Source organism: Salminus brasiliensis, chromosome 2, assembly GCF_030463535.1.
Source record: "Salminus brasiliensis chromosome 2, fSalBra1.hap2, whole genome shotgun sequence".
Lineage (NCBI taxonomy): Eukaryota > Metazoa > Chordata > Actinopteri > Characiformes > Bryconidae > Salminus > Salminus brasiliensis.
This window is the reverse complement of record NC_132879.1, coordinates 23,118,719-23,144,157: the sequence shown is the minus strand read 5'-3', so window position 1 is coordinate 23,144,157 and position 25,439 is coordinate 23,118,719. Positions and strand designations below refer to the sequence as shown.

General features: G+C 41.4%; 1 protein-coding gene across 1 annotated transcript in view; it reads left to right on the top strand.

Moving 5' to 3' along the window:
* The window catches only part of roraa (RAR-related orphan receptor A, paralog a), a 303,424-nt gene that overhangs the window by 184,864 nt on the left and 93,121 nt on the right, over positions 1-25,439 (top strand). Inside the window, exon 2 of the mRNA XM_072670830.1 lies at positions 9,903-9,932. Within this exon, the coding sequence (XP_072526931.1) occupies positions 9,903-9,932 (30 nt within the window). The remainder of the gene's footprint in view (positions 1-9,902; positions 9,933-25,439) is intronic.

The following is a 25,439-nucleotide window of genomic DNA, read 5'->3' as shown; positions in this document are numbered from 1 at the left end:
CTGCAACTGCAAAAGTTTAGTATATCTGGCCCTGTGTTGACTCTGCAAACTCATCCCTGCTCATATTCAGGCCTCTCTAAACAAATTCGTAGTAACCTTGTGCAGTGATAAATATGACTTATCCATATTCCACTGCTATCAGCTGGCGACCCCCGTTCTCACATGGCTGCCTCTAACGACTCCTGCGTTGGGGAGAGCGCGGCTGCCGGTGCGTTGAGGGACCGTTTCTCTGTAATCATCGTTTGTTTAAGCGCTCGGCTGAATGGGTTCGTGTTGTGCAGCATCTTAGCCATAACAATAGCGCTTATCGGGCTGCGCTCCCTGCGGTACAATTAAAATTCCATCAGAGTCTCCAATCTGCCTGGCAGCCATGCCTGCTGTTTGTGTGCCCTTCCTGGGCCCACGTCAATCCCCGCGGCTGCCATGTATTATTCAGGAGCTGCCAGGCAGCGTCGGGGACTCACCTGGAGCCTCCCAGGCCCAATAAAGCAGCATAGCACTGGGGAACAGGCTTGCACGGTGGTGGCTTTCTGCTAGGGCTTCGACCTACGAAAACTTAAAAACCACCCAATGCTGACCACCAGGTCAGATTCTTGGTTTTCTTTCTCTCTCTCTCTCTCGCTCTCTTTTTTGTGTTTTTGTGCCACTCGTGCCAAAACCTCTGCTTGAATTCCATCTTGCTCTCCTTTTTTGGTCCTTCTTGACACTAAGACAGTGTAATTTCCATGTCCTCTAAAACTAATTTGGATGCAAATCTGCTATTTGCAGCGAACTGTGTGGCTGTGTGGTTAGAGGGAACCTGTGGATCCAGCAGAGTTGGGTTGCTTTTAGTTAAAACCAATTAGAAATGACCAGAAATAACAGCGCCTGGAGATGAAGAAGTCATTTTTCTCTTTAACCTCCCCGGAGAGAGAGGGGCCTCTCCACGGAGTTACTTAAGTGTTTTAGAGTATTAGTGGGGGCAGATGATGAGAATCATTGTGCTTTTTTAATCATTGCATTTTTGCATTTGGAAGTTTATGAAAGTATAATAAGGCTAAGTGTGTCAGCGTAGAATGTTGGAATGACTTTGACAGAAGGAAACTTGGGATAAGATTTGTCCTTCGCTCTGATTTTCTGATTATACAATTGATCGCCTCTATCGTTACATGGCTGACATAAAAAAATGTACAATAATGACAGTAAATTGAAAGAGTAGGTCTTTTTTTTTTCCTGGAGTGTACGGTATATACAATTACTATTCCACTCTGTGCTTAGTGTGCTTACTATGTTCCTCAGCTTCTTGTGCTATAATTTTTCAAAGCGGTGCGTTTGATTGATTGAACTGGTCTGAAGTGCAAGTGTGATGAGGTTGAACTGTACGGCACTCTGAAGGGGAGTGCAGTCTGGTGGTTGCTTTTATACGCCGCTAGATTACACCAGGATCCTCACTCTGTAATCATCCTGACCTCAGAGTCTCACACACTCCATAAAACACTAATGATGGGGGTAACTCACTGCATCATCTTCATTGCTCACCAGCAACCTATAACCCACCGCACATACATTATGCACACGGGTTCATGGAAATGTAACCTTTTATTAGACTGATATGGATTAGCACTATAGATAGAAGATATATTGACAAAGTTGGCAGTGTTTGAATTATTACATTAATGACCCTTATTACCTTCACAACCAAATGAATGCAAACAGTAACAAGGAAACTCTTAGGTCGGTTCTGTCCAGGTCTGTTTACAGTGATTCTCCATAGGGCCCATTTTTATGTATTATCTATACCCAAATATTTGTGTTATTTGATTGTCTAACATACAGAGGTATGTATGTTATTTGTAGTGTATTTATATCTTTAGCATAACCTACATTTTGTTTGAAAATGCCCCAGGGCTTCTGGCATCTGCAAAAGAAAATACATTGTTTCTGACCTGTAAAGCACTGCTGTGCCTAAGAAACCAAAATGTCTTGTATAATTTAAAACGTGGGGTAAATAATTTATCGAAGGCTATTTCAAATGGCAGCTAAAGCAAAACTGCAGGTTTTTATTCCAGAACTTGAAATACACAAATTATTACAGTGTACGTATCCAAACGTGGCCTCCATAGCTCATGTTTTATTAATTGCTGCCTCTGTTTTGGTGTGTAAATTCACACTGGGCACTGTAAGCACCTCAGATCAGAACTTCCAGGCTATGCTTAGGGACAAGAACTCACAGACTAAAGAACTAAATCAGGACTAACAGTCTTGTGCTGAGAAATGTTCTTCAACCTGCTCATTTAGGTGTACCTGAAGAGTACCCCAGTTTACATCATAGTGCATTATATTACAGCTTACAGTTTTGCTTTGGAGTGAGCATCAACAGCTGGTAAAGTTAGCACATGGACATTTGTAGAAGAAGAAGAATGCTCTGATGCAGTCCCATCAAATGTGTACTGGCTGAAGAAATGCCACAACACACCTGGTTTACTTTGTATTTTGTTGCTGTCATGCAAAAACCTTTAAAATCTTTCAACTGGCAACTTTACAGGAGGAGAAAAAAACTAATTTTAATGGAAGTCAGTGTGATTTTTTTTTTTTCCAAGTCTTTTGGAGCATTTCTATTGGTGCATTCATCATCATGAACTTTTAACACAATGTAAAGAACAACTGCCAGATTTACATTTTGTCAAAAAGGGAAAAACAACTATGGAGAGGCATGGTTTGACTATGTTGACTATATATGACTTTGTTAGCTATTTGAATACATCCTACTTGTAGTAAAACTTTACGAGGACCATCTTAATGCACAATGTGTAAGACCTACATGCTGTCCTATAAAAGAAAAAACACCTAACAAGGCCTGTTGGGTCGAGGCTATGCTTATTAAAAATAATGCTGCCAAAAAAAAAACACTTTTTGTTCTGTAAAATTGTTTTTTTAGAACTAAGACTTCTGGACACAGTGTCTTGCTCCAAGGAACTATTTTTGGCATTTTAACCTTTAAGAATGTTGTTGTAAAAATATAGCTTAGGACTACTGACTTTAAGCCTGGCTCTTTTTTGCTACTACTACCCCCCCCACACACACACACACACACACACACACACACACCTCCTCCTCGGGTGTTGTGTTCTTGTTGGTTCTGCGCTGGCTGTGTCCTTGCACGGCCGAGAGAACCTCCATCCCCCCTTGTCTCCCCAGACTGAGCAGTGAATGAGGATAAGTGAGGAGCAGCAGTCAATGAATCAAGCGGTCAGATCGGCAGCAGCCGGGAGGGAGAGAGAAAGAGAGAGAGGCATGCGTCCCTCCACCCCCCGCGGGATAGGCCTCGCATTAGGCACTTCCTCGTCTGTGTGTTTCTGCCACAGGTTAAATGGATCGCTCCCATTAGCTCGGTGAGGGGACAGCTCCATTACATGAAGGAGACTGTAACTTTGAATGTCACGGCGCGCTGAACCCCACAGCAGCGTGGCCGCTCCCCCGCGAGGGGAGCCAGCCTGACAATAACCATCCATGATCATCATCTGCTGTCAGGAGCTAAAGAAGCTGGAATTATGACGTACGGCCTGCCTGGCAGACCGCAGTGCTGCGAGACAAGCTCCTCCGCTGAGGGTGCCACTCCGCTCCCCTGCTTATAAACAGCTGATTGCAAAACAGGGCTAATGGGAGGACGTGGGTAGGGCACAGTGGTCAGGGTTCCTCTGAAACTGGTTGTGCAATGTTTCTGCTAAAACGTAACCCCTTAAAGGAATACTCCCACACTCTTACACTCTTAAACCACATTTAATTCCTTGAAGAAGCATGTAATAGAATCTGTAAACTTTAGACCCTCACTCTAGTCACCTCGATTACAAACATAGTTCTTAATAGAACCATAAGTGGTTCTGTTGGACCATTTAAAGCACTTTTATTTTTCAGAGTATCTGCTGCAGTATATCTGTAGCATCTGGAAGATCATCATGGGACATAATTTCCTCATGTTTAGAAGAAAAAACCTTACACTGATAACAGAGGCTAATAGGCAGATTCCTTAGCTTCAGCAACTGTTGTAAGTGTGCTTCAGATAAGCGAGTTTTCTGTTATTTTACACCATCCAAATGACTACCTGTGATAACCAACTGCAGATAGGCAGATAGAGATGTGGGTCCTCACCTAAATTCCCTACTTTTACAGATTAATTTCATAATAGTTTACTAGATAATGCATGTTACGTTCATTAACTCAATTATAAGCTGTGTAAAAGCTTCACTGTGGCATTTGAGCTCCTGTAACGATCCCAGAGCAGGTGGAAGAGGTCGACTCACGACTCTAGCTCTCTTTGCTCTCTGTCTGTGACTCAGACAGTTCTAACTATCCTGAGTGTGGGAGGTTAGCCCCATGCAGTTAGAAACAGTAAATGTGAACTTCAAACAGCTGAACTACATGCTCAGCATAAGCAATATACTGCTGGAAAGCCTGGAGAGAACGCTGCCTAGAATATTTCTTCACCGAATTCTTCAGTCTGCATCCGTGTGTGCCTGTATCACAAATAAGCCACAGCATTTTCTGAAATACTGATGCTGTGACGTATTCTCAGTTCACACTGCTATATTAGTAAATATGAAATAATACAACAGTAATGGGTACGTACAGATATATGAGGTAATTCGGCATACGAGGTGTTACAATGCTGGAGGTAAAAGATCAGAGATGGAACAAGTGGCACTGTACAACACCTGAGTGTGTTTCATACATCTTTTGCAACGGCTGATGCAAAGAGCAGAAATGATCATGAATAACTCTTTACCCTTGAGCTGACTTTCATGAGGCTCGCGATGAACCGCAACACGCACATTATTGTGCCAGCATTAATGTTCTCATAACATCCGAGTCCAGACATTCAGGTACATTTACCTTTCACATTGTTATTTTCATCACACATCGCTTTCATTATGGTAGGGTTTTTTTTTCTTTTTTTGCAGTGAGCAAATGTGCAGTGATGAGAGGAGGGAAAAAGAGCTAGAAATAAAAAGGAAGCAAGTAATACAGGTAAAAAAACAGGAATAAAGCAAAGAACAAAGGGAAAAGGGGTATGAAATAGGAAAAGAGGGACAGACAGGAAAGTGGGGAAGGAAATAAGAAAGAAAATCAAGTAAATGAAGGTAGAAAAGAATGCAAATAATCCTAGAAAAAAAGGAAGAAAGGAAAACATGAAAAAAAATTATAAAGAATGAAAGGAATGTAACAGGAAGGATAAGAAAAAGAAATGACAGGAGGAATGGAAGCAGAAAAGGAGAAGGACATACAGAATGAAGGAAAAGAACAATGGAAAGAAGAAAAGAAAGTAGAAAATAAGTCAAAAGGAAGGAAGGAAAACAGAAAAGAAGAATTAAGAAAGAAAGCTCAGATAAAAGCATAGACAGGAAGATGAACAAATAGAAGGATGGTAGTCAGATAAGAATGAAGGAATCAAGCAAGAAAGATAAAAGAAGGAAGGACAGAAAGAATAAACTTAGAACACAGACCAAAGGAGGAAGGACAGTAAAGAAGAAGAAAGAAATGAAGAAAATCAGAAAGAAAGGAAGGAACCATGCAAGAAAGATAGGAAAAAGAAAGAAAGGAAAGAAACAAGGAAGCAAAAAAGGAAGTCAAAAAAGAAGGGAGGAATAATTCAAGGAATCGAGCAAGAAATACAAAAGAAGGAAGGAATGATGGAAGGAATCAATCAAGTAAGGCAAACAAAGGAAGGACAGGAAAAAAAGATGAAAGAAAGTAAGGAAGGAAATCAGAAAAGGACGGGATTCAAGAAAGATAGGAAAGAGGACGAAAGAAAGAAGTATAGGTTTGATATTTGTGTTGGGGAAAAGCACTATGGAAATAGAACCAACTTGTCATTCATTATTAATTTTTATCAAATGTCTCCTCCATTATAATCTTTTTTATAGTAAGCAAGCAAACGATGATGAAGGAAGGAAGAAAGAACTGTATAAAAGAAGGAAAGAAAGAAAGGTGGCTGTTAAAGTGCTGGTTTTGTCATTTGTACCCATCCAAAAGTACAGCAATACCACTGCAATCCCAACATAATAAAGAGCAATCCCAGCGTTCTCCTTTGAAGCCGTGTGGGTGAGCTCTCCCATCTGTCAAGGATGAGTTCACCTCCAAACTGACCCCTTCACCCTCTCCTCCAGTGGAGCAGACATAACCTGGCAGGCATCAGCAGTGTCAGGGCCCAGACCCAACCACCTCCAGCTCCAACCTCCAAACTCCGCTCTGCCATTGGTTCCCTGCCCCCTTCCCCTCGCCCCCTCCAATCACACCCTCCTGAATGACACACAGAGGAGGAAGTGGGCTTGGACCCCACCCCACCCCTCTCCCTCTCTCTCTTTCTCACAGCAACAGGCCATTTTTCCTGAGCGAGCCCCTTGTCCTCTTTCTGACAGTAATGATTTCCGAGCAAGTCTACTTTTTCTTGTGTTAAGATTGGTTTTCATATCTCTAAGTGACATTGACAGAAAGGCTGTTGCGCTTTGGGAAGGATCAGAGACAGACGGATCGCTGATATGGGCAGGGGAATAAGGATGGAGGAGGCCGGGGCGCAGGCGCAAGTGGGAGGACAGGCCGGGGATGAGTGATAGAGTGAGCAGAGACGAGGCTCGGACGGCGCTCAGCAGTCCTCGCTATTTTGCTATTTACAGAGTTCGAGCGGTGTTTTGATAACCGGCCGCAAATGTGTTTACGTTTCATTTGGTGTGCGCAGGAATGCGTTTACGCATTAGTCACACACTGATAGCATATCAGCCTTATTCACAGCTGTATCGATTCATCTCTGTGGTCAGCTGCTGCAGGAGAGCTTTCAGAGGCACGTATTCACTCCACACCTTTCGTAGCACGTGTCTTACTCCATCTCCACTACAGAGACTGGAATAAGCTGACAAAAAAAGTCTGATTCTGAACATCAGCTGCAGAACTAGGCTCATGATTAGGTTTTGGGCTGGGGTTAGGGTTAGGATGAAGGCTAGGCTTTGAGATAGGTAAATATCTACAAAGCATCTACTGGGAATTATCCAAATACTGTCCTTGTACATACAAATACTTGCCAACCAAGTAAATAATACCAATTTCTGGGCCCACATCTTTGTCTATTAAGGATCTGAATAAGATGCCTGCACAAGTATGAAGCTGAAGACTGAATCCAAATCATACTAATGAGTTTGAGACCCGGGCCGATCAGACTCGACTGACACTACCACATTTTTAGCCCAAACCTGATCTGAACCTGCAACTCTGAACATAGCTATAGAATAGAACTTTGCGAGAGACGTCTGATGAAAGTGCCTGACGTTTATGTAGGAATAATCATTCAGATGGAGTCGTTCCTGAAAAATGTGCCGAAGTTCACCCCGAAACCTGATATTAATTACCAGGCCCCATAGGGTTGGGTAGCAGTCCTCCAGCATAAATGAACCAAAATGAACTGTACTGCATATAATTGTTTATTACTGATATACAGTACCGGTCAAAAGTTTACTCACTCCTGGTTGAATGTGTGCTGAACATCAACTTGATGCGAATTCTGGGGTCACCATATTTTTATTTTCAGAAAAGGACAAAGGAGAACACAAGTAGTTCTAAGTTGTAGGACCATGACAATGTGTACGTGTACGTGTAGAAATACCTCTCAAATCAAGCAACTACAGTAGAGTTTAGTCAAAAGTCACTCACATTTTTAAATTCTGCATCTCAGTTTGATCAACAATACATATTGTGCAAATAGCAGTATAAAGATAATATGGTATTTTAGCAACTCTAAAATGCACCAAGTAAATTTTCTAATGCTAAAAAATATGAGAAAATGGTGTAATGGTGTTTGCTAGTATCAAAGGCCTGCCATAATAGAGAAGATAGCCAAAATAAGAGGCTATGGATGAAATGAGTAATTCCCTTGGTTCTCCCGATGTTATAATTCCACCCCATTACACCAGAAATCTTCCCTAGATGGTGTGAGGCACACTGGCTCATAGAATTAGGTTAGTGGTGCTCGACACACGCCGTACTCAGAGCCCCATTCATGTCACTATTAGCCCCTGCTTGACGTCATGGTTGGCTAATGGGAGCTAAAGCCGACGCTGACTGCTGTGTGATTTGATTGCAGGCAGGAGTTACAGGAGGATTACGGCCTCTTTGCTTTCTTGCGTAATGCCGCAGTTGGATACACTCCTGTCTCTGAGCTTGTGGGCCTGGAAGGTAGCGCTGTGACTCTGGCCTCTGGATAGCAGCTCCGTTGTTGTATCTTGTATGTGTGTGTGTGTGTGTGTGTGCTCATTTGTTTTCCTCCTTGCTGCTCTTTTGAGTTCTGTTCCCCCAGCCCCCAAACATGTCTGAGACATTGTTATATCTGACCGGACCCTCTCTCCACTGTTTTTGTGTGGAATTATTGAAATGCGTCAGCTCGTCGTCCCCTGGGTTTCAAACGCAAGCTGTACAAAAATTAGGCATTGCTTTCCGCATGACAAGTGGGATCTATTAGTGCACTCTCGCCCCATGGAGCATGAGTGTGCCCGGCCCACATGGGACCCTCTCCCTGACGCCCATCACCACACTAGGATACACACACACACACACACACACACACACACACACACACACAGACAATCAGGCCTACGCAGAAATAGTCATCAAATGAGCCACACATCACAGCCTCCCCCCACCCCACACACACTCACACACATACAGTATACTTTACATTGTTCGTGAATGCAGCCAGACGTCTGCAGATTGTAAAGCTTCTAAAAGCTACATTACAGAAGGTCATTACACCCATGGCCTACAAATACTCTGCCTGATGCCCGAGACACTGTCCTGCAATAGCTTTGGGAGAAAGGTTTGTCCTTAAACATATCATTAAAACCAGTACATGGTGGAAAAGTACTGTACTGTACTGTAGAGCATCGTGAGGGAAAATAGTCTCCAGAGAAAATTATTTTTCATTATGTACAAGAAACACTGTTCACATCTTTTTTTGCGTAGATGTATCAGCATTACCTATAATGTAATAATACTTTACATGTAGGTTTACTGATGGTTTTGGATTATGTTTAAAATGATGGTATTTGTGCTGTAAATAATGTAAAGCCTGGTTCTTTCTAAGAGCACTGTAAAGTCACTGTACAGTCGGTATGTTTCTCTCCACTTGGAAAGATGTTCTTTGCAAAACTTTCTCAACACATTAATTATACCAAACAAAAATTGTGGCTTCAGTGTTATTTAAAAGGCACTTTACTAAGTCTGGGTCATTTTATTGATCCTAAACCATTTTGGTTAGTTTAATACTTAATTTGTGCAAACGCACACATACAGGCCCATTTAAGATCGTCTGATGCACCCACCCCATAAGATAACGACTTCATGGCACGCCAACTCTGGATAACCAACCATAATGCTCTACAGCACAGTGCTTTGTAAGGTCAGACACAGAGGTGCCCTCGTAGCCAGTGGGCTTCATTTACTGCCATAGAAAGGCACTCACAGGTCTGACTAGCATTCCACACATGCTCCACTCTTCATTCTCTTTGCGCAAAAGGTCAGCCATGACAGTGAGGCAGTTGGCTGGTTGATATTGTGACTGCATGCTGACCTGGTTGACCTTGCCTGGGCACAGTCTGTGGCATCGCTGGGCAACTTTGTCACAGTCAACAGCAGCTTTTGGCCTTAGGTCAATGTCAGGATGGAGAGCAGCTCCATTCCACAGGGCTGTGTGTGCTGCGTTAGTGCTGCGTTATTCTTCTGTACTGCTGGAAATGTTGCTTCTTTGAGAGATGCAGAGATGACTACATTAAAACTGCACTTATTATTATAATTATTATTATTATTATTATTATTATTATTATTCCTGAAATGTGACTGTATGTGTTTACCTGTATTTAACCATTGTTCTTTTTCTTTTTCAGGTATTTCAGTAACAAAGAAGACACACACTTGTGAGTACTTTTCTTTTTAAATTATACATTTCTTCCACAATTAGCCCAAAGTGGAAGCATGCACACAGTCTATTCCAAAATCCAAGATATTTCATGGTTTTACTGTACAAGAAAAATATTTTTGCATATAATAGTGATGTGTATAAAAATATGAAATTATAGTTTATAGTAATTACAGTAGTGAGTGCTACACATGTCCCCCAGCACAGTTAAAATAAGGAATACCCACAGCTGTATTTGAACTGAACCTCATAACAGTTGAAGCAACTCTGTGATGGCCAGTTGAAGTGATTCTGCTACTTCAGATAGATCATATGACTGTTTTATTCCAGTCCTTTCAAACAGTGCCCCGTTGTCTGTGCTGTTTGCAACTGAAAAACAAGGATGTGGTTTGTACGTGACCTTTGTGAGGGAGGTTAAAAACTCTGAACTGCCTTTCATACTTTAGCTCTGAGAGATAGAGATCAGCACAGAGCAGGGGAGAGCGTGGAGGACTTGACATGGTGTTCATGTGACCTTTGAAAATTCAGCAAATCTTACAGATCAAAGTTTTTATTTATTTTTTTAATCTCCTGTGTTCTCTAGCAAGGGGATGTTGCATGATGCACTGGACAGGAAGCCTTAATACAGGAATAAACTCTTAGAATAAAGATGCCAGGAAGGGTTCCCTGAAGAACCAAACTTTTTAGAATTCTTCTAAATGAGATGCTCCTAAACTGTTTAAAACCATACCTCCAAGACATTCCCATAAACCTTATTTTTTAGACTGAAGGTCCAAGGCACTGCATGTCTAATGTATGCCAAATCATCATTGTCATCATCATCAATAGTAATGAGCCTCCTATTAAACTGGAGTTGCTAGATCAATACCAGCATTTCCAATTCCGCAGAAACACACGATCTCTTTACATATCTCTGCTTGGTCGCTGCCTTTATTGGAAGGGACACGTTCTACTGTGTCGTTTCCTGTTCTGCTTGAGTAAAGGTAGAGTGTTAGTCTTTCTCCCTTTCATCCAGTGGCCTACTGCTATCTTAATTAGAGCCCTGATCGGCCCTGCTTAAGCGTGAGGAAGCGAAATCAAAGAGCATGTTTCAGGAGAGTGGGTTCAAAGGCACGGACACAGGCCGGACCGCACTATTTAATCTCAGTGAAAGAAATGGTAATGATGCGTGTCACAGAGTGAAAGGGGAGAGAGCGAGTGACTGAAGTGCGGCGGAGGCATGCCGGGGCCGAGGTCTTGGGTCAAAGCCGTGCTGTTCGCTAGAGAGGATTCAAAGGACATGTAATGGTGGGAGGAAAAGGTCTTGTCAGTTACAAGGAGAACAGACATTTTCATAGGCTGTAAAGTGCTAATGAGGGCTGGGTTCAGTCTGGCACCTTCTATCGGCGGCATCTGTAGGTGGATGTAAGCCTTACTGGATATGAAAGGTGTGTTCTCGCGTTTGTTTGCTATCTGGGATCCATGTTTTTGTTCTATTAGAGGGCAGTTGCGTTGAATGCTGCATTGCTCTTTTGTATTGTAGTGCTGTATTTTATATTGGGTAAACCTTTTGTGTCTATTGCTCATTTATAATCTACTCTCCCCTTGAAAGATTTTGAGTATTTTGCGTAATTATGAGACTTCAGTAAATGTTATACACTATTCAATAACTGCTGTATACCTGGTATGTATGGGTGGGGAATTAAAGTATGGGCTTTAGGGTTTCAAGGAATAATTGAAAATGAGTTCTCAATACTGTTTTTACATTTATTTTGATATGCAAAGAATACGGTTGAACAAAAGGCAGAAATTTAGATAGTGTGTGTTATTGCACATACACATAAACAGGAATACATATACATAATACTTCAGCTAGCTTTTATTGCAGCTCTGATGTAGTAAATAAATAATAATAATTAAAAAAAAAAAACAGTAGTGATCTTAATTCTGTTCTGAATGTGTGCACTCACTCACTCACTCTCAGAAACCACAGTGTTCACATTATGGTAAATGGTAGGTGGCAGTTGAGACATTCCATGTTATTCAGTGAAGCAGCAGAGAAAGTCACAGAAGTACCGCAATACTCAGTGTTGATCTGAATGTTGATTTCTCTGGAAACATTGGCGCTGAATGCTCGCAGCTGAAGTTTGATTGATCTTTGATCTTCAATGAGAATGTGTATTGAGAAACATTTGTATATGTTAAAAGTAGATAGGATAGATTGTAGTTAAAACCCAATTGCCCTACAGGAATGCTAATGCTATCAGCATAACCACATGTGCACGACTTCGCTGTCACGAATGCTGTCAGACGCTTAATTTACCATCACTGCACAGTTTCTCTTATTACACATGGAATAATGGTTTGTCCACTGCCAACCAGTAAATCCAGCACAGAAAACTCTGAGTAAATGAAAGCAAGATTAAACCAAAGGCTCAGAATATATTGCCAGCATGACATTAGGAATGATGGAGTTAATTGAGCATATTTTTACTAGGCCACACACATGTGGATAGGGGACCCTTTCCTGCGTGAAGTGGAATGTGCATTCAGGCACATGCCCGCACAGACACACACACACACACACACACACACACAACGCACGCCTTCAGCTCATCTTTCCACTCTTGCCTGAGTGATCAAACCCCTAGAAGCGGGCCGCCGGTCCCTTCATCAATATAAATTACAGGGGCAGCTGTTGGCTGGCAGCCGCCCCTCTCTCCCCCTTGCTCGACCGCCAGCTCAGCCCGTAATAAGGTGAAGTCCTCTCCGGAAGATAATGGATACTTCACTCTTCTCACTGATGACCCCTGCTATGGCCACTTCTCCCTCCATTCAGTGCCTTCTCTTCCACTCCTCCTGGCCAGTTTAAAGGCAAACCCCTGCAGTCATCAGAGCTTCTAGTGGAGTTTTAGGATAGCAAATGGCAATGAAATAAGGGTGGGTGATATGGCAAAAATATATATAATATATTAAAATATAAAAATAATAATTACTTAAAGACGTTGTGTTCTGCTTAAGTAAAGATATGTGTGATCTTTTCTCTCTCTCTCTCTCTCTCTCTCTCTCTCTCTCTCTCTCTCTCTCTCTCTCTCATAAAGCTTGTGAACAGATTAGAATAGACTACACTGGTTATATAGGTACTGTGTGTTGTGACTCTCCCTGTTTCATCTAAATCTGTCATTTTATGATGCACACATGGTAGACTAAAAAAACTGGGCTACTACTGGGTTTGCCATGACCTTAAGAGCAAATAGCACTGCGGTAACATTTGCTGATTCATAAACGTGGCAAGAAACGTGGTTCTAGCAGACCTTTCCCTCATTTGCATATACTGTTAGCAATTCATTACACCACACTGTCCTATAAAAAGTACCACGTAAACCAGCCTGTTGGTAAATTTCCTACTTAGATGCCAGTGTGGATTTTGCTTTTGTTAATGTAATAGTCTTTGGACATGCATGTAAGTCACCAACACATTCTGTATGTACACTCACTCTGCTGGTCCAGTTAAAAGCGTAAGGTTTGAAGTGTTTGGTTTGAACATCATGGTAAAGATCAAAACTGCACTCGAGATGAACTTGAGAAGATCGTCAACACATAAACACAAAATTCAATACTGACTGCTTTGAACAGGGTTCTGCCAGCATGGTAGAGATATGGGAGAGACACAATAAGCAGCTGTGTCATGTTTTGAAAAGAGAAGGAAAGTCATGGTGTATGGATGCTTTTTCATTCATGTTTTTTTTTTTTTTTGTCTATGGTTGGAAATTATTCTTACATATGGTACAATGTTAGATATTAGTGTTATTATATTAGACTATATGCTTTGAATTTAATATTATTCAACTGGAAGTATTTATTTGAACTGAATAAACCCAGTTCAATTGCTTGTTACCACATATTTATTTATTTATTTTAAAGTTGAACAGCATTTTTAATAGAGCGCATTATTTCTTGTTTATGTTGTTTGTTTGTTTTTTTTGTTTTACTGTAGTACTTAATTTCCACTTTGATTGGAAATTGTACATCTGATTCTGATGTTTTCAAGCAGAGTCTGAATGTTGGTCATTAATATTCAATAGCGCATTAACATTTTGATTGGCCTATACTGCTGCTGCTGCTGTGTAGCGTAACTCCATTATGATGGAGATAATTACAGTAAAATACCATCATATTGTCAACACCTGGAATAAAGCCAAGTACTTCATTGACCCCTCCAACGTTCTGCAGTAAAAGAAATAATTGAATTTTTTAACAGACTTGAATTTTAGCGATTTGCCTCCATCCATTTGACCTCGACCTCAAGAAACTGCTGCCCCTAAGCTGCAGGCGCTCTACAAAATGCCATATAACTCTCCACTGTAATTTACAGTTCAGTATCATATAAACTTTTACTTGTGCATTTGAAGCTGGCAGATTTATTGGCCAGTGTGTTTATTTAGTCCTTTACAAGGCCATGCAGACCACGTTGGCAGCTGGGTCATTTCCTTAGATAAACGGTGCCGTTTTAATAGCAGCTAGAGTTTAGGCTGAGCTCAGACTAGTCTGAGGAACGAGTGAGCTAGTAAACTGCGGATGCAGTAAAGAAGCGTAATTCTGGCTGCTGTTTTCTACGAACCATTATTTATGTACTTAGTAACAGCGCCGAGGAAAAACAAATGTCAGCCAACAGATGATTAATTCAACCTTGTTAAGATGTTTGCATTCTGCTTTAGTACATGTAGTGTATGTGTGTGTGTGTGTGTGTGTGTGTGTGTGTGTGTGGTTTACTGACTGTAGGAGAGACTCTAGTCTGAATGTCTGTGAGAGGAGTTAGTATTGTTGTAACCTGTTGAGGAGATGACAGGACGTGATGATAAGAAGCAGGAGATGATTGTACACGATAGCCCATGCCTTTATCTCCCTCTCTTCCTCTCTCTCTCTCTCTCTCTCTCTCTCTCTCTTTATATTCAACTATAAAATGTTTGGACAAAAGTGTCCTGTCTTTTTAGGAAAACTGTACAATGTCAAGAATACAGAATGGTCTTTTATCACTGAAGAGAAACTATTTGTTTTTTGGTTGCTGAAGTTAAGATTAGGGTTAGGTTTAGGCTTAGGCTTACAGTATTTGTATCACTATAATGTTGCCATCACATAAATACCTCATATTTCTAAAAGAGCAACTTTACAAGTAAAGAAAGACATTAAGATATATTTATGTGCACACGCATACATAAAAATTGTGTGATTGTATGTAGGTGTGTGTGTGTGTATGTCACCCTCATGACTTTCAGGGTCTGAGAATTTGGCAGGCTCACTGTGTCTCTCTCTGCCTCAAAGATACTGTGTGTGATACTGGTATATGTGTGTGTGAGAGGGAGCATTTCTGCTTAGTCCACAGATAACAACCACAGAAACGCCTGCGTGTCTGGGTGTCTGGATGTCTGGGTGTCCGTACGCTGCTCTTTAGTCTAAAGGCCGTTTGTGCACATTTGTGGCTAAATTAGACATGCAGATGATATCACTCATACACCAGGTGTCTACAAATACCATCATCTATTTATTCATTTGCTTTCAGCTCTTGTTTTATCTCTTCTTACACGTTTCTCACTCACTGAAGGTTGCAAATGCTTTGTACACAATAATACACATGGTATGTGTGTGTGAAATGGTAGCTTTATTGTGCTATAAAGGACATTATATTAACTGTAATGTCTGCAAATATAACAGGAGGTTTTTATATATATTATTGGCATATATATGGCAATAATATACTGTCAGAAAAGGTGTGTTCTACTACTTTATATTAACACATCTATAAAATTATGTTTTGGTGCATATACCAATCAGCCATAACATTAAAAGCCACCTGCCTACTATTAAAAACCACTAAAACAGCTCTGAGCTGCCCAGACATAAAATCCACAAGATCTCTGAAGTTGTTGTGGTGTCTGCCACCATTAGCAGTCCTGTAAGTTGTGAGGTGGGGTCTCCATGAATTGCATCAGTTCTGGCTCACCAACTGTCCTTCTTTGGACCACTTCTGGTTGGTACTAACCACTGCATTCTGGAAACACAACACAAGACCTGCCTGATGTTTGGAGATGTTCTAACCTAGTCATCTAGCCATCACAATGTGGCCCTTGTAAAAGCGGCTCAGATCATCAACTTTAAGAACTGACTGTTCACTTGCTGCCTGATATGTATATCCCACCTCTTGACAGGGACCACTGTAACCAGATTATTTTTAGTGTTTTTTACTGGTTTTAATGATCTGGCTGGCCAGTGTATATAGGATTTATTTGTTTGTATCACTGCAAATATAGCTTTTCTCCATAACTACAAAATCAGAACGGCGAGGAGTGACAGGGGTACAACATTTTAGTGCATTGAAATCCTCTTATATTCATATGATGCCCTGAATTTGTCAGAGGCTTCAGGTTGAATCTGCCGAAGATGAATCGTCTCAGTATTGTGTGCGTTTTTGTTATTCTGGAGAGAATTACTTTCCTAACACATTGTTCTGCTTCTGATGTATAGTTAGTCATGGATGACAAGTATTGAGCAAATGAAGAATTTGCTTGTTTGCAGTGGAAAGGCTTGCCAGAGTGACAGCTGTAGCCGTGTTACAGGAGCTCGTCTGAATCCCACTCGGGTTAGTCAGGACCACTGGGAAGGAGAGTCATCGATCCAAGGAGAGAGAGAGAGAGACTGTGAGAGAAAGAGAAAGACACACTCACAATATAACAGAATAAGGGACGTGAGCGAGAGAGTGAGTGAGAGAGAGAGAGAGAGTAACAGTAAGGGTTTATTTGTCTCCATAGTGTGGATAGGCTGACTCTGGCCTTATTGAGAAGCATGGCCTAACCCCCTGCTCTCTCATTTGTTTACCTCCCTGTCGAGTGCCGCGAGACTTACACAGAGGCAACCTCGCTAATCTCCGTCAAATGATTAAGACAGCCAGCCTCGCTGAAATATTAACAATCTGAAAGCGCTCAATAGCCCTAGGGCTATCATTAAACTAGTCCGCGCTGAATAGAAGAATTACTGTACCGTTATGTTCTCCCTCATATAAAACATCTGTTTTACAGAAAACTACCCACTTATCCAAACCCGTGTCAAGACGGGATAGACACATAAACACCCCCCCACCACCTCACCCCTCCTTCCCCCCAACTCTCCATTTGTAATGCACCGATAAAACATGCGGTGCAAATTGCTGCTTGTCTGCTACCTTTTATGATATGTCATAACTTGTTTCTGAATTGATCAGCTTAGCGAGGTCATTCTGCAGAGCGCAGAGCAGGGGAGGCAGAAGCTAATGTAAGACTGGGAGGATTTACACAGCCTGTCTTACTGTGCCCTGCTGCTCTGGATGGATAAGGTCTCAAGAAGTGAGCGTACGCTGGTGTTTCGAAGGTGTAAACATTCATTGACGCAGTTTTGAAGAGTTCAGATTTCTACTATTTAAGAAGGTGTTGTACCCTGCAAAAGACTGGCAGCCTGTCCTCCTGACTTGTGTCCAGTGGGAAGGCTCTGGACCCTTAACGACTTAGGCCTGGAATAGATGTGAAAAAGAACAATGAAAAAATTAATTAATTCATTCATTAATGAATAAGAAGGTGGCATTTTTGTACCCTGCAATGGACTGGTACCTAGTCCAGGAGGTATTCATTGACCTTGTGCTCAAAGAGTCCTGGTGGGCTCGGGACCCACTGCAACCCTGCCCAGGAAGAAGTGGATAGGATGAATGAATGGTCTGGCAGCCTCTCCAGAAGGTATTCCTGCCTCGTGGCCAGTGATTCCTGATAGACATCGGAACCACTTGGACCCTGACCAGAAAGAAAGCAGATAAGATGAATGAATGAATGGATGAATGAATGAGAAAGTTCTATTTTTGTACCCTGCGATGGATTGGAACCCTATCCAGGGAGCATTCCTACCTTGCACCCCATGATTTCTTCGTAGACTCTGGACCCACCATGAGCCTGACCAGAAAGAAGTGGATAAGATGATAAATGAATGAACGGATGAATGTGCAGATGCCCTTGCACTCAGTGAATATGAATAGGCTTCTATCCAATCTACTGCAATCCTGTCCAGAATCATAATCAGAGGTTTATGAATGGCAACCTACCTGTGGTACAGTCCAGGTCAAGGATGTGGTAACGTAGCACTGGCGTAGTCATTGTTTGCTTCTTTGCTGCCTTAAATTGGTACCATGAAGGATTTCGTATTGTGATGTATTGTGTGTGATCTCGTATGCTTTAGAAGGCAGTCTTTAAGTGAACCTGTATACAGTTGGCACACGTGTACACAGTGTCAGTTTCGAGAAGCACCACTGTCATTATAAAGAGAGCGTCATATCAGCTCACCACAAAGCCCAGTCTAATTTTTTTTACCTTCATCAATGACATGAAAAGACGAAGACGTTTGCTCTGTACAGGCTATAAGTTACAGTGCTGACAACAACATGCTTTCTTTCCGAAGCATTGTTCTAGTCAACAGAGCGCCAATCAAATGAAGCGATAACGGCCGTGATTACGTGAGGAAAGGACTGTTTTAAATGAGCAGAACATCCCTAAAGTGTGTACGCCGGCTGAAGCGATTTCACACACAGCATGCCACAGAAACTTGAGGTTTTCTATCTCGAATAACAAGAGACACTCCGAGGGGAGAGAGGGAAAAAAAGCCACTTCACTCAATTTGACACTCTCCAATTTTAACAATAAATTATGTTTCATCTTTGTCTATTTGTTTGTTCCATGGGAAGGATATTTTGCTTTTGGACGCTTTGCTTTAATCCATAATAGCCAGCCATTTTTTATCTGAAATAGGTCAGTATAATCACAGTGGAGAGGGATGGGCCGCCGCAGTAAAAAGGAAATCAATAGAGATATCTATTTGTCGTAAAGCAGGACAGCGTGATTTTTATCCTTTTCTTCTCTTTCCCCTCACCACTTTTTCTTCCAACCGCACAATATGACAGGTCTTCATTTTTCAGCAGGCTTATTTATTTACTTGTATACATGTGTATATATATATAAATATATACGTGATTTTTTTTTGTTAGTGATTTTGTCAAAATTGCAAATAGGCCTTTGTAAATGCACTTTCTCTACTTAAGTCGTTTCAAATGAAGACAGTCTCTTTGCAGCCGCTGCTCACGTCGAGAGAGGTTGAAAGGAGCAGCCTGGGCATGACGGAGGGCCTCTCTGTGGTCTTTGTTGTTGCCCAGGCCAGGCTGGAGGCCAGACATGGTTGCTGATATGCAGCAGGGGCTCCTGAAGCAGCCATGCCGGGCCTCCTCACTTCTTTGTGACTGCTTAATCTGCCTCGCCCCTCGCTGGCCCGCACGCTTTTGTGCGAGACTTTGGCTTCGTCAGCTCTTCTCCTTGTCTGTCTGCCCCTTTGTGTCTCAGCCCGACCTTAAAGGACTTGTTGTGAAGCGCTGTCGGAGTGGCCCGACAACAGCCAGAGATGCATGCATCACGCATACACACGGCTGTTTTATTTTGCGGTCGCTGAAATAAGGCGTCCAATCTGCTGGGATGGTTTTCTCCTCTGCTGGTTGTCTCAGGTGACAATGGACAGTGAGTGTGGATGTGGGCAAAGACGGAGAGGTAGACAGGTGGGTAGATTTGGTAGGTTTATTTATTGAACTTTGTTACTACACAAAGTTCTAAACGGCTGTTAACCACACATGACCCATTCTGACCAACCTAAGACTCACTATTAATGGCAGGTAAAAAATGACAAAGTCAATCAGTAAGTTATTACAATTCCTAAATAATTTCTTAATAAGTTTCTAAAGTTGATAAGGTCCCAGCAGTAATTTGTTGTAATAGCTATGTGACTCACATTTGTAGAACTCCTTAAGATTTCATCAGCCAGCTTGACGAGGAATGGGGGACAGTTTTATTTCCATGGCTGCCCAAAATTAGGTTTCAGTGTTAATTCATTACTAATTCCTGAATCTCGTAGGTATCACTGTTCAAGTAGGTATGTGCCAATCTGAATAGTCTCGTAGTGGGTATTTTAAGAAGCTAAAATCTCGTTTAAACTGATAAAACTGGAGGGACAGGTATTATATGTTACTTTGTATGGTCATATAATGGTTAAGTATACATGTTCTCACTTTATCTGGTCAAATATTTAACACTCCTAATTTTACTTATAATAGGTTGTAAAATAATAATTATTCTGTGCAAAAAACTATTCTTGCTAATAATGGATAATAACGGAAGGGAAAAAAGTGTGTGTATATATATTGAGCATGGCCTTTCGCCCTCTATGTGTGTTTACTGCACGGATACATTTACATTTACATTTATGGCATTTAGCTGACGCTCTTATCCAGAGCAACTTACAAGGTTACTCGTATTACAGAGGTGGGCCAATGTAGTGTTAGGATTCTTGCCCAAGGACTCTTATTGGTGTAGCGCAGCATAGCCACTCAGACCGGGAATTGAACCCCAGTCTCCCACATAGTGTAATAGCTCATTGGCAGGTAGTGGTGTTATCTGTTGTGCCACACCAACCACGGATAAGTAAAAGGCCTTAAAAAAATTAGTATTACATTAATGAATATGATTTTCTTAACTTAAAACTGTTAAAATACAATGTAGAAGTCCAACAAATGCAACATAAGAGAGTTCAAAGTAGCTTAAAGCAAGTAAATTAGTATAACTTACGTGTCCCTTAAAGTGCTGCAAGTGTGACTTCAAATAATTATGTTTTTAAAGTAACTTAAAGTTAACTTAAACTTAAAGTTTACCACCTTTTCAGAAGGAAAATAATGTTAATTATGTGAAAACTGGAATATTTTTCTCTGTGGAGCTTCCTAGACTTGGATTAAGACTAGGTGTGAACTGTTTCCACAAATAATGCACCATTGACTCTACAATTTATTCCCAGACTAGGCCTAATGAATGTCCAGGAGTCAGCCCTTAGTGCCCCGACAGTAATAAGTGTTTGGTTTTTGGTACTTGAACGTTGTGATGCACTTGTGATGGGTTTCAGTATTAAACTCACTCATGCCAACCCTACGATATGAACCTCAAGATGGTCAGATTTTATCGGCCATACACTGCCCCTTTGCCGTGGCATTGCTGCGACTGGCATGTCTGGCCAGACTGAGGAGCGCTGTGGCCTTGGAGGAGCTGGCGCAGGTTATCAGTCACTCTCTGCTTTCTCTGTGTCTCATCACTTTCCCGTCCCGCCTGGCCATCCGGCGGCCCACGAGCGCCGCGTGTCAGCATGAGCGGAGAGGGCTTTGATTCATAGAGCAGGACAGAGGCGGAGGTCATGAGGCTCCTGCGGATATGAGCGCCACTGACGGCTGCTGACTGCTGACGTTTAAGACGCTGCTGATGAAATGTCCTTGTACCATCATTAGAGTGCCTCCGGTGCGCATCTCTGCAGTGCCTGCAGACCAGAACTCTCTCACATACACCCCCCCCCCCACACACACACACACACAAACTCTTTCTAATGTCATTTGCTATTGAGGTGCATTACTGTAACTAAATATTCCTGCATATATAGCTAAATATAACCGTAATATTAACCCCATAACCTTTTTAAAATAAGGGTTAAATGTTTTAAATGAGAAAAACTTTTTTTCATACAAAGATCTTTTAATTGCAAACCATTAATACATGCACACACATATAGTAAGTATTCTAAATATACACTATATGTCTAAATATTTGTGGACACCCCTTCTAATGTATCACAGAAGTGTTGCTAATAGAATAGGACTCTGGAGCAGATAAACCTTAACCTACTGGCACCCAGCCTAATACCAGGCGTGGGTAAGGGGGGGTATAAACAACTGTGTTCTCTGGAATGATGATGCTCCATCCTATACTTTTGGGATGAGTTTGGGAGTTGGGGATGAGGTGGGGTGATTATCCAACATCCTGACCTCACTAATGCTCTTGTCACTGAATTCAACCAACCCCTCACAACAATGCTTTAAAATTTAGTAGAAAGCCTTTCTTGGATAGTAGAGACAGTTGCTCTGACAAAAGCAGGACTCCTTTTAATATCCTTGGGTTTGGAAGAAACTATGAATAAGCAGGTGTCCCAATACTTCTGTTCATGTAGTGTAGCCAAATATTTGCCAAATATAACCTTATTAAATATCACAATGAGTTTGCTGTTTGTTCTCATCTGCAGGTTACACCACAAAAACATAGTCTGAGTAAATTGAACTTTTTATTGCTTCTGGAAATCAGAAACACATGAAACACAGTTCTAGAGTGGCCCAACTGTCTAACTGCCTGCTTGTCAGGAATCTGACAATATGAAGGCCTTCCCCCATGTGGTAGGGGAGGTTTTAACCTACAGATGTGAAAAAAGCAGATTGTGAAGGAGGAACACAGACTATAATCCTTCAAAATACATAAGCAATTTCAATTGCTGCTTATTTATATTTTGGCTCAACTCAATATGTTTTGGTGACCAAACAGAGAAGCAAACATTTGAATAAACTAAGTTGTGTTCCTTTTTAATCAGTTACTTTATCATTTTGAGTTGTCCACTTTTACAGTGCAGTGCTTTATAACCACTTTGCTCCCGTCCACACGGAAACGCCATTTTTGCTCAGTCAAAAAGGTTACTCGAAAAACGTTTGTAGCAAACTCCAGAGCTTTATGAAGCCATTATGTTTAATGGCAAAAAATCTACACGCAGATAGTGCTAGATTTCAGATTTCGACATATGCGTAAATGTAAACGCTGCTGTATTACAGAGATGCACTGTATGGACAAAAGTATTGGGACACTTGCTCATTCATTGCTTCTTCTGAAATCAAGGGTATTTAAAAAGAGTTCATCTTGCTTCTGTTGGAATAACTGTCTCTACTGTCCAGGGAAGAAGGCTTTCTACTAGATCTGTACTATTTTTATAGTATTGCTGTAAGGATCTGACTGCATTCAGCGACAAACTAGCATTAGTGAGGTCAGGATGTTGGATGATGATCACTACCGCACCTCATCCCCAACTTCCCCAGCTCATCTTAAAAGTATTGGATGAAGCGCCATTCATTATTCCAGAACACAGTTGCACTGCTCCACAGCTCAATGCTGGGGGGCCTTATACCCCTCTAGCCCACACCTGGCATTAGGCATGGTGTCAATAGGTTTATGTTCATCTGCTCCAAAGAGTTTCGTTCTATTGGCAGTGCTTCTCTACAGGGTCTAGACAGGTTGTGGGGGTGCATTTGCACATGTGTCAGGAATGGGTGCGAATAAAGAATCTGAATAGGTTCATTAGAAGGGGTGTCCACAAACATTTGGACATAGTGTATACATTTCTGTTTAGATGTAGAATCCACAATTCTGTGATTTGCATAGTACACTATGTAGGGAGTAGTGTGTAATTAGGGATTAATCCTCTGTGTTTTCTTACTTCTCCCTGGTGTTTTGAAGTCTCTGCTTATGAGGTACTGATGCCGTACTGGGCTGGCATGCTCTTGTGAGTGTTTTCGTCTTTGTATGGACAGAAATATTAGGCAAACCTCTGTTTTTAAACATATCCAGATACATGTGGACAAGGCTTCAGCCTTTTATACTTTATCATCAAAGTCAGTACACAAAAGCAAAGAACCCATTTCCAAACACACACACACATGCCAGATCCAGACAGACGCACTGTGTTCTTTTTCAAAGATTTTTTAACTTGAATTCAGCTGGTTAAAGGAATCATATTGAGCTCATCAGGCCGTCTCCAGTGCTCCGTTATTATTCCTCATCAAAAAATGATTGTAAAATGAGATTTAAAACAGCAATAACTATAAAAGTACAGACACAATTATAGACTGCCTAAATAATGAGAGGGATAATTATCATGCAAAAATTTCTGAATTATTCAGATGTAATAGTGTTGAATAAACTATGCAGAAGTCTCATTTTCACAGTGATAACTCTCCTCCGGTCTGATTGTTGCATTAGAGAAAGCATTTAAAAGGCCGCAGCAGACAGACGAGAACGCTGGGTCTGTGTGTGGATGCAGGAGCCTGTTGACAAAAGGCTATTTGAGCATGCTGAAGTTGTGTGGGTGTGTTTGTGTGTGTGTCAGGCAAGAAGGCCTTCGGAACTGGAGTGTGAGTCACTGAAGTAAAGCCACAGAGCCAGCCACATCTTCATTGCAGCCATGAAGCTGACGCTGTCGAAACACGTGTGCATCCGCAGCAGACCTGTGTGCCTGTATGAGAGCTTAATCACGAGTGTGTGTGTATGTGTGTGTGTGTGTGTGTGTGTGCGTGTGCACCTGCATATGTGTGACTGGGAGTGAAGTTAACCCATTATGCAGAGGAGCAGCATCATTAAGATGTAGCAGATAACAACCCTGCAAATTTCCATACCTCAGCATAATACACTCCCAACATCAAAGACACATTCAACACGCAGTGACCGGAGAGAGAGAGAGAGAGAGAGAGAGAGAGAGAGAGCATTGCGAGTGAAGGTTAGACACCAAAAAAATATCTCTCTCTCTTGCTCTCTATTTCTTCTCTTTTTCTCTCTCTTCCTTCCCTCTTCCTCTTTTCTTTTTTCTCTTCCTTTCTCTCTTTCACGTTCTCTCTCTCTCTCTCTCTCTCTCTCTCTCTCTCTCTCTTTATTCATTCTCTCTTTTCTCTCTCTCTTCTACTTGCTTTCTTTTTCTCTCTCTCTGTGTGCATTATGTGTATTAATGTATCGGCTGTTGTCTTGGCGGACTCCACCTGCATAGTTAGCACCATGCTAACCCGGGCGTTTCTGATAAAGTGGCAGCCTCCCTAATGATGCGGTAAGCTTGCCGCAAAGATCAAGATCATCCCTCACAACATGGTCATTAAAGAACCCACCTCAATAAGTTCTGCTTGCATAATTCACACAGCGTCCACGGTGTTGTGTGGTGGCTACACAGGAAATACTAAGTAATTAAGGATGCACTGAATGTCAGAAGTGAGCTAATAGAATTTTATATTACACACACACCAAAAAAAAGGTCAGGTGGATGCATTCCTCTAGGTGAACGGGCTGAGAGAGGACAGGACAGCGTCTTGTCTTATTGCGCAGTAGAAGTGAAATGTCTAGAACACTAGAACTTGTTCTTTCCTTCCTGTAGTTTGATCCCTCAGTGAAGAGTTGTCCGTGCTGTTGTGTGCCATTTTTCAGTTTCATACTGGATTACTGAATGAAGGTCGACACACTCACACACACACACAACACACCCAGCTACTTTATCCCTTAATCCAGTGTTTTGGTTCCAAATAACCTTTTTTTACCTAATCTTCCCAAAAAACATGACTGACGTAAAAAACAGGTTGGCATACTCGCTTTATTTGTTGCATTATTATTATTATTGTTAATATATATATATATATATTACTTTATTTTACTGAATAGTGATAGAGAATGAAATGAGACATCTTGACATGACAATTTTCTACAGCTGATTTGTTTTATGTATTATTTATGCTGTTTACATTCATTATTCAGACTAATTTTGTTTCGCTGAACTCAGGAGAGATGCCATTCACCTCCTACTGATTGTT